At 54.0% G+C, this 9,414-nt stretch overlaps 1 protein-coding gene across 1 annotated transcript; it reads right to left on the reverse strand.

Annotated features, from left to right (window-relative positions):
• Positions 1 to 5,408: 5,408 nt before the first annotated feature.
• LOC104131747 (fibrinogen-like protein 1-like protein) lies at positions 5,409 to 9,282 on the reverse strand. The gene is made up of 3 exons (XM_009644951.1): positions 9,279 to 9,282; positions 7,888 to 8,016; positions 5,409 to 6,037 (listed from the first exon to the last, which is right to left on the reverse strand). Exons 1-3 carry the CDS (start codon positions 9,280 to 9,282, stop codon positions 5,409 to 5,411), a joined length of 762 nt encoding a protein of 253 aa, XP_009643246.1.
• Positions 9,283 to 9,414: the final 132 nt, after the last annotated feature.

A 9,414-nucleotide genomic window follows, 5' to 3' on the forward strand; every position in this document is an offset into this window, starting at 1 on the left:
GTGGGCAGCTTTGGGACCTGGCTCAGAGAAGATGTTGGAGAACTGGAAAAGGCTACAGAGATGAGGCAAATGGGTGATCAGAGGCGGGGATGGCACTGCTGCAAGCAAAGGCCAAACAGATCAGGATTGCCCGTGTTAGAGAAGAGATGAATGGGGTGCAAGCGCTGGGGATGTAGGCACAGATGCAGGGAACAGAGAACAGTTCGGGAATGGGTCTTCGGCACTTTTCGCAACACAAGAGCCAGGGGCACCTGGCAAAGGAGTCGCCAGCAAGTTCACCTCAGGATGCTGCTAACCCAATGGAGGACTGGAACCATTGACATTCATGGTCCACGCACCCCGTGTGTATGAGGAAAGCTTGCTCATGGGAACCCAGGACACCGGTACAAGCTCACCCTCAGCCTCCCCTTGCACAGAGGGGAATTGGTGAGCACAGGATGAGACCTCTTAAAGCCTCAGGGTGAGAAGCTTGTCGTAATCATCTGCGCTGACCACAGAGATCTGTTCCACAGGCCCACGCAAGAACCTGTAGAGAAAGACTTTGCAGTTTTCTTCCTTGGCTGCAGATGCATAAAAGATCTGCAAAAAAAAATCAAATGATATCTTCTATTCCCCTTTTTCCTGGAGAAGACAAGCAGCCTGCCCTCTGTCTCATCCAGTACATGAACAAGGAACAGCGCTGCGGTTCTTCGGAGCTTCTCCCACCTTCGTTGCCTCACTGAAGGAAGGTGGATGCCTGGGACGAGCAGCAGGGCACGCCTCCATCTCCTGCTTTGACTGCCTGCAGTCCGACAAGCAGAGCCTGCAGCGGTTCCTGCTTTACCGGGGCAGGTGGAGGAGATGGTGCCGTGCTGGTGGTCTCACCAAGTTTCCCCTGGGGTCACTGGCTCTTCTTCATCAGGGCAATTGAAGAATGGAGGAAGAGACTGAAATCTCTTGCCATGGTCTTGCTGTACTCGCTTCTCACTGGAGCTGAGGCTCTTCCCCAGTAGCTGGCATTGCCACCCCTTGATTTCTGGGAACAGCCAAATCCTCCCCAACGCTGCTGCGCAAGGCCTCAGGTGGTGGCAGGAGGGAAATCCCAACAAAGGAGTTGCTGAAACGCAGCCCCACCTTGGAGGCTGAGGACCCCTAAGAGATGGCAAGTCCCAGGGTCACGACAGCATGGTTACCCGCAGTCTTGCTGCAAAAAGGCTCATTTGGGAAGGCTGGCTCTCCAAATTCCTGCAACAGAAACCACGCACGCCCCAAAAGGCTGGAAACCAGATACAACATGCCTGTTGTTGCCTTTTCTGTAACCAGAAAAATGTCAACAGCTATCCCAGAAGCCTCTACCGCCCCAGAGCTCAGTCAGAGTTGGAGGAGGTGGAAGCAGGAGGTACTGGTGCAGTTTTGCCCCCAGCCTGCAGCCTGTTGGCCCGGTGCCGTGTTACAGGGGTCAGATTTAAGGCTTTAATCTTATGACATGATCCAAAGTCACTGACGGGCCCTGGTGCCGGGGCAAGCTCTCCTTTGGTGTGGCCAAGCACCACGGACGTGAGAAGGTCACCTCACACGATCTGGGCACATCACTGGAAAAGGCTGCAGGGATGGCTTGGGAAGCACGCGGCTGCAGGGGCCAGATAAAGCACAGCCTACTGCTAGAAGCATAGAGCTCCTAATTACAAGCAGCAACAGTGAAACATGGACTTAGCGAGAACCAGCAGGCAGAGAATGGCTTTGTCAGAATCACTGGTGGCTTTTGCTGTTAAAATGTGAAGATGCGTGACTCGCCATGGGGACCTGGCCCCGTTTCCGTCTCCGCCTGCTGCTGGAAGCACACTCTGCTCTGCCAGCCAGGCTGGCTGGGGAGGACAGGCCATTTGTCACGGCTGTGACAGTCCCAGTTGCGGCGGTGCTGATGTATCTTGCCAACAGCATGACGCTTCTCTGCTTCCTCTGCTCATAGACAGGGCCAGCCTTTGCTTGCCCCGAGCCTGTGGGTGCGCATGGAGCTGGATTTGTCGATCTGGGCAGGATCTGACCGGGTTGCTGTGAAATGAAGGAGAGAGACAACCCACAAAAGGCAAATTTAGGAGCTGGAAATACAGCTCTGCTCCCCAGCAGGCAGGCACGCACTAAGAAAACCGAGCAGCCATGGCAGGAGGCTGGGTATCCCCACAAGCCCACGACGAGGAGACCCTGGGGATGGAGTCCCTGTGTGCAGGAGCGCTGTGGCAGAGCAGGCAGAGGCAGGTCATGAAGCATCTGCATCGCGCTGTGCTGTGCCTCTCTGCTCGCTGGGATCCAAGAGCCAGCCTTCAGGCAGACATGGCCTGACGTGGCCTTGGGAGACTCCAGGGCCAAGGGTGTGCTCGTGGGGAGAGCAATGGCCAAACGCGGAGTGGAAGTGGGTCCGACCACCAGGTAACAGCTACGGGAAAGCAGCAAAAGCTTTGGGAGGAAGGTAGAATATCAGTTTCCTCCCCAAAAGAGATGGTGGCATCCCAAACAATCAAATCATTTGGAAAAGGTTGGGAAACCCTAGTTAGGAGAGCGAGCTGATTGTCTTCCTTCGCCTGGAAAGAAATTTTCTGTCTCTATCCATCCATGCAGTGCAGTTCTTGGTGCTTTCCTCCCCAGACGGCCTTGCTCACACACTCCCGCAGCCTGTGCTGTGCTGGTGGGCTCTCAGCAGCCACAAGCGTGGAACGCAGCCTGCATCTGGACTCTTAGGGAATATTTGTGGGGTCTCCCTGCCGGCAGTGCTTCCTTCACGCTGGAAGCTGCCTGGCAAACCCTGGGGCAAGGGCACCCTCTGGGGACCAGGAGAGACATAAGCAATGAGACTCGACATTTCTCAAATCACTTCTTTTCATGTGGCCTTTGCGTTTGCAAGTGCATTTCGTGGTGGCAACATGTGCTAGCCTACTTGCCCAGAACGAGGACCCTGCTGGAGAGGGCCAGCTTGCCCCGCCGCGTCTCTGCTACGATGGGACAAGCTGTCCGAGCCTCTCCAGAAAGAGCAGAAGAGACCTGAGGGGGACACAGCAGCCCTCCAGTTTGTAGAAAAAGCAGAAGTCATGCTGTTTAGGGATAACAAGAGGATGTGTTCCAAAAGAGACTGTTCTGCATCCAGCTGAGGATGGGATACACACGGGTACCCTCCTCCCCACGGTGGAAGGGGAACTGATGGGAGCAGCGCAGGTGGGTGCTGCTGCCTCTTTGCTGCCTCCCACCCCATCAGCCTGCATCGGTGGGGGGCGGGGGGAGTGTTGCTTCAGTCACACAGCTCCAGATCTGCCTTAAAGGCAAGAGGGTTAGCCAAAAAAAGATTTCTAAATGCAGCAAGAAATTCCCAAGTTTGACAGCTGAGAAGATTTTATTTAAGTTATTATCTCCCACACTGAGCATAGGCTTCGTCCTGGGCTGGCGGCCGCCTGCCATGCTCCTCGTGACTCCCTGCGGGGGCCTGAGCTGGAGGTGGTAGGAGGCAGGGGGAGAAATGCCGCTGTAAAGGGTAGATGTGCGGACTAGTAAAACCGTAGCATAAAAAAAAATCCCCCACAAGCATAAAGGATAATAAAAATTTGGTTTCTGCCATTTTTATTTGCCAGCCTACCTTTCCCCGTTTGTGAGGAAGGCAGCTCTCGCTTCACCACACCAAGGGCGCTCCCAGACCCACACTGCCACTGGAGGCGTTTTTAGCACTTTAATACCAGAGAGGCTGGATGGCAGCTGCCGACGTGCTTCTCCCCTCAAGGAAGGGAACATACCCATCCCTTCAGGAAAATGTAAAGCCGTGATTTATGTGGGAAACATTTTGCATTGGTGGGTTGGTGGTCAGTGATGGAACCCGTGAGTCCGCAGGCTCGACCCTGGCAGAGCTGATAGATCCTGCTTGAAGACTTCTGCATTTTCTGAGCTGGAGCGTTGAGTCCTGACATAAATGAAAGCAAATGTTGGTCTGTTCACTTACCTGCTGTTACCTCGGGCCAGAGCTCTCCCGAGCCCTGCCTGTGTTCCCTCACTTTGCTCAGACCCACCCTCGCAAACGAGACCTCTCACGTGTCATCTTAAAATCCCTGGAGACATAAAATACACCACGTATATTGTCTTTCCTGGGACATCTTAGTTATGCATGGGCTGTGCTAAGCCTGCAGCCTTTCTTTGTTAAGCCCAACTGCGTTAAGCCTGCAGCCTTTTGTGCGCTTCAGCGCCAGGGGAGCTTGGGCAGTTTTGGGTGTGCTGTTGGAGACCCTGAGCACAGGAACATCATGCAGACGTTTCGAGGGCAGGCTTCTTCCCCTGCCCACCCTGGGCTTGGGGGCTTCCAGCTCAGACCCTGCTGCCAGGGGAACATTTGGGCGCCATGGACTCATCTTGCGTCCTCTCTCTGCAGGTGGCGGCTGTGGAAGTCGCCCTGCGCTAAGCAATGGGAGTGCCTGCAAACCGCGACACCAGCTGAAACGGCAGCAAATCTCCCTCCTGCGAGGAGCAGCCCCGCGATGCCGGAGGGTAGGCTGCAGGAATCTGGAGGTCTTCCCATAGGAATTTTCACAGCACTTTGAAATCTCTTTTCAGTTCCAAAATAGCAAAGGCGGGATGGTGCCTCCCCTCTGTGCTGCCATCTCTTGGAAGTCGTCATGGCCCTGGGCTCCCCCCGCCACTTAGGGATGCTGGTCACATGGACAGCAACACCTAAAACTCGCTGTTGCTGAGAAAAGTGAAAATGTTTTGACATTTCCTATGTTTAGACAAAACTGCCGTGTGCGAAGGCAGAAGCCTGCACACAGTATTTCAAGTTTTATTTGCGCGTGCTCATGCCCAGCATCTGTCCTACGGGAAAGCTGAGCTTCAGTGGCGGACACCTTCTAACACATCAACCTTTGTGAGCATCTCAGAGATATGAAAGAGACTTTTGCAACTGGGAGAGGTTTTTGAATACAGATTTATTTGAACTATTAAGCCTGAAATTTAGAAGGTACAGAGTGGGAATTTGACTGTGCCCATTGCTACCTCAAGCGAGATCTTCAGCAAGCGCAGATTAGGCAGTCTGCCTGAAGTGGAGGCTGTAAAGTAACCTGTACAACCACATGGATCCGCTGGTGTTAGGCCATTTCACATTTTATCGGAAGTACACTACAGCCCTGGAAACTCCAGGTTTGCCAGAGACTGTTCTGATTATGAACATAAGCAAAAGGACCTGGCTCTGAACAAAAGGCTAAACGCACAGTTGAGGAGTAGAGGGAATCTACAGGAGGGAGAAGAAGTGGAAATGCCTTATTTTCTCCAGTAGCTAGGAAATTACCAACCTCAGCACAGACCCCTAGGACCCCAGGCTGGGCCATGACCTGTTTTGCCTTTTTCCATCTCTTTGCAGAGCCAGAATTAGCCTCAGGTTGGACAGAAAGGACATAAAAATGCAGCTAGCAGTAGGGAGCTGGTTTGACGAGGACAGCGGAAGCTTTGCAGTTCCTATTGCACAGGCTGCCCCACGCTATGCCCCCCTTGACGTTCAGCCGTACGGAGTAACATGCTGAGTACCACCACCCACCCCCAGAGCTGGAGGCGCAGTTCCCACTGGAAGTGTCCTGATCCAGGTCTTTAGTGGAGAACTTCATGTTGTCGTGCACGGTGGAAGCACTGTTTGAGGTCATGGCATCCCCTGCTGACCCCGAGTACGTTCCCAGACGCAGCCGGTAGCCCTGGGACTCATCTTCCAGGCTGAAGAGGTTGTAGTCTGCGAACTTGGTGTTGTTTGTGGCATCCCAGATGACAAACCTGACCTGGTAGACCTTCTGGTTGGCGATCTGATGGATGTACTCGGTGCCCAGCCAGTAGTCAGTGTGCACATTCCCAAAGCCGTATTTGTAGGTGCTCCAGGACTCGGCCCAGGTGATCTCCGTGCCCTGCCGGTTCCTCTGGATGACCGTCCAGCCCCCGTCCGTCACGTTCATTTCGCAGTACACCACGATGGGGTGCAGTCCCGTGGGCTGGATGGCGTAGATGTCGCTGGGGCTGCCAGCGGAGATCTCGCTGCAGTCCTTGGGCCAACCTGGGGTAGGAGAGAACACAGAGGACCAACAGGCACAGTAACACTCCAGTCTGCTTGGCTGGCCCTGTGAGAGGGATTTCTAGAAAATGAGCCTATGTGGGATTTTGCCAGTGTCTGTCTTACTGTAAGTGTAAAAGCAGAAAATCTCTGTAAGGGAAATAGAGAGCTTAAGAGAATTTGGACACATTTTGAAGGTATAAGCATGGAATTTGTTTCTCCTTCTGGTTCAGGCTCTTGTTTCCTCAGCCTTTCCCAATGTTCAGATGTTTCTCCTCCATTATAGCAATACAGGAGTCCAAGCCTGGCTTGGTGAGGGCTTTTATTACACAGTTATGCAGAAGCTTAAATGAGCAAGTAGGCTGCTCCTACAGCCCTGGCATCCACTGCAATCCCTGGGGTCAGGAAGGAAAAAACTTCATTCCCTTGGCACCAGACACCGTGGCCAACTGTGAAACCCTGGCAAGCGTTGCTTGGGAGGCACAGCCTCTGCTCGTCCCGTGCAGAGCTTCCAAGCAGAGGAGAGGGCTTGTGGTGTGCGAGCAAAGGTTGCACAGTCCTTTGGGATCTTGCAAGGCACGGTTCAGCGTGCAGCTATCACTAGCAAAGAGCAATGTCTTAGTGGCCCTGGCACGCGCGCCGGAGGAGCAACTCGAGCCTTGCCCCTGGGAGCTGGGCTGGGTTATCCCCAGGCTCGTTGCCCACCCACTGCTGCTGGAGCCTCCCTGTTCCCTGCGGGGTGGCGGGGGCGCTTACTGTGGCGTGCTGTCTGCTGGGGGCCACCCACTCTGCTCTGCTGCACGTTCTCTCCATCTGCTTTGGGAAAAACAGTGAGAGTGAGATGAGCGGCCCTGTGCCCCAGTGCAGGGTAACTACGGCCTCCCCAGAGTGTTATTTCCAGCCCTGAAGGTTTTTGTAGGGCACTTCAGCAATGCCACTGGGCTCGTCTTTCTTCCTGCATGGTAGTTTTTGGCTGTAAGCTCTTTAAAGTGATAAGATACCAGGAAGGGTAACGCTGCAGTCATTGGCCCACTCAGCAACGTGGCTCTGCAGAGCAGCGTGGAGCGGACTGCGCACCCAAGTGGTAGTGATGAGTACAAGGAGATACTGCAGAAGGAGAAGGATGGAGAGGGATAGAGAAGGATGGAGAAGGATGGAGAAGGATGGAGAGGGATGGAGAGGGATGGAGAAGGATGGAGAGGGATGGAGAGGGATGGAGAAGGATGGAGAAGGTGTGTGAGTTCAGACCAAGATTAAACTGTCAAGTGACGTTGCTATAAACCTGCATTGCTTTTCAGTGGTGGCTGAAGGGATTCATTTGTTCATTCAATCCATACAGAGCTGCAGAACCCTTCAAAGAGGAAAGGAACTCAAAGCATATGAGACAGCAATGCTCTCTTTACAGAGAAATCACAGCACCCGTCCTTGTAACACAGTATTCCCCGAGAGCCCCAAAGTGTGACCATGGTCAGTGGTGGGACAAGGGGTTCTGTGCCGTTCAGCCATGTGCAAGCTTCGGGAAGCATTTTGGTTGGTCACATCTACAAACCTTCTCTGAATTTTCAGGCCACAGATGGACAGCAGAGAGTAAGAGAAAATCTCTTCCTTTGCAGACCTACAGCTCTTGAGAAAAAGCCGCCACGCAAGGGGGCTGAACTGGCAAATGTTGCGATATTTGGTTAAGAGCTGAGATGGGAGGAAGATTTGATCAGGATCCTTTTATTTCTGAGTGCGAGTGCCCTTCTCCAGGATTGCCTTCCACACCCCCACCCCATGCAGAGCTGGGGGGCTCCTGATGTTTGGGTGAACAGTGTTTAGGGGTGTAAGAGAGAAGACACCAGTGCGGGGCTCACCTGAGCGGAGATTAGTGATGTCCTCTAACCTTGCATTCAGTCTTTCCAGGTTTTCGATGCGCAGGGCGAGGAGCGGGGCTAGCAGAGCCAGCAGGGAGGCGGCGAGCAGCAGCTCAGAGTGACGAGCAGCTGGAGAAAAGAAGACACATGGTGAACCTGGAGACGCAAACCCTCTGAAAGAGAACCGGCTAACTAACCACAGCAGAAGTTAAAACAAACTCACAGGGTGGACAAATCCACACCATGAATTATGCTTTTGCTTTACTGAGCAGCAGAAGTATAAAGCGCCATTCCCCAAAATAAGCCTTCTGCAGCAGCATACATCCCCAGAGGGAAACAATTCCTTTGACTACAACCCACAGGTCTAAATTTGCAGCTTCCAAGAGCGGTGCCATCCCCTTTGGCTGTGGCCTGGGCTAATGCAATGGGCTTTGTGCCCCAGAACTGAGGTGCTAAGCCAGCATCCATGTGCGTGCCTTGGGAAAAGCACCTCCTAGCAGTGCCGGGGGGTATGCAGGTTCGTAGGTACAGCTGTTCCCTGAAGACAGCCGGGAGCTACTACAGCAGTAATAAAGAAGGTGCAGGGACCTGAGCTCTTGGGAAGAAAGGAGCTGCTGTGGCCACAACACTGATGGTATCCTGAGAGCCAGGGGCTTCACTTAATGGTCCCAGAATGGCCCCCTCCCACCAGGGCATTGTGCAGAGGCTGGAAGCTGCCCACAGCAGGAGAAGGCCAGGAGAGGATCCGGCAGGGAGCCAGCAGCATTGATCCAGCATCAGGCCCTGCTACGCCTCACAAATGGGGCTTGGATGCACAGGGACACACCAAGGGCCAGTGCCACCCGGCTGGCGCCTGGGCTGGAACATTCCATGCTTTAAAGGACGGTTTCTGCCAGCCTCTGACAACCTGAGCAGTTTGACGCCTTTGGACCACACCAGTGCAGGACATTCCCCAACAGTTTGTTCATGGCCAGCTCTATAGATTGGTGTCTACACCTTGCCCACCCAGCTTCAGTGCCCTTAAGGACTTATGAGGGTGATTGGTGATTAATGCATTAATTAGCTTCCATTCCAATTTTAGGGGTTTTTTTTGGTGGTGCTTTGGGCTCTGGCACAAATATAAGTTAAATAAATGTTGCCTCTACACCACCACCCAGCACAGCAGAGTTTTGCCCGTGGTCAGGAATGGAGGAGAGTGAGGAGCAGGAGGGGGACAGAGGCCTGGGGGTGCAGCACGATTGGGGTCACCCCGCCATCCCAAGGTCAGGAAGGGTCAGTGGGAAGAGCAGAGTGGCAACGCAGGCAGCAGAAGCCCAGGGGCAGGCAGGGGAGGCGGGGGTGCCCTGCGACCCACAGGGGTGCCGCCCCCTCCCACCTCATCCCACACTCACCCATGCCCTCTCTTCACAGACGCTGTGGCACAGGAAGCGGTAGCTTTGCCAGGCAGCCGACCCTGCCATTATATAGGGCTCAGGGGATGAGGTGGGGCCAGCTGGGCCAAACCCTGGCACTCGCCACCCAGGTGGC

This window comes from Egretta garzetta, unplaced genomic scaffold (assembly GCF_000687185.1).
Source record: "Egretta garzetta isolate BGI_Z169 unplaced genomic scaffold, ASM68718v1 scaffold108, whole genome shotgun sequence".
Lineage (NCBI taxonomy): Eukaryota > Metazoa > Chordata > Aves > Pelecaniformes > Ardeidae > Egretta > Egretta garzetta.

Coding starts and splice junctions, on each gene's coding strand:
- LOC104131747 (XM_009644951.1), bottom strand. Junction 6,038..7,887: donor CATCACTAATCTCCGCTCAG/GTGAGCCCCGCA, acceptor CTCCTACCCCAG/GTTGGCCCAAGGACTGCAGC.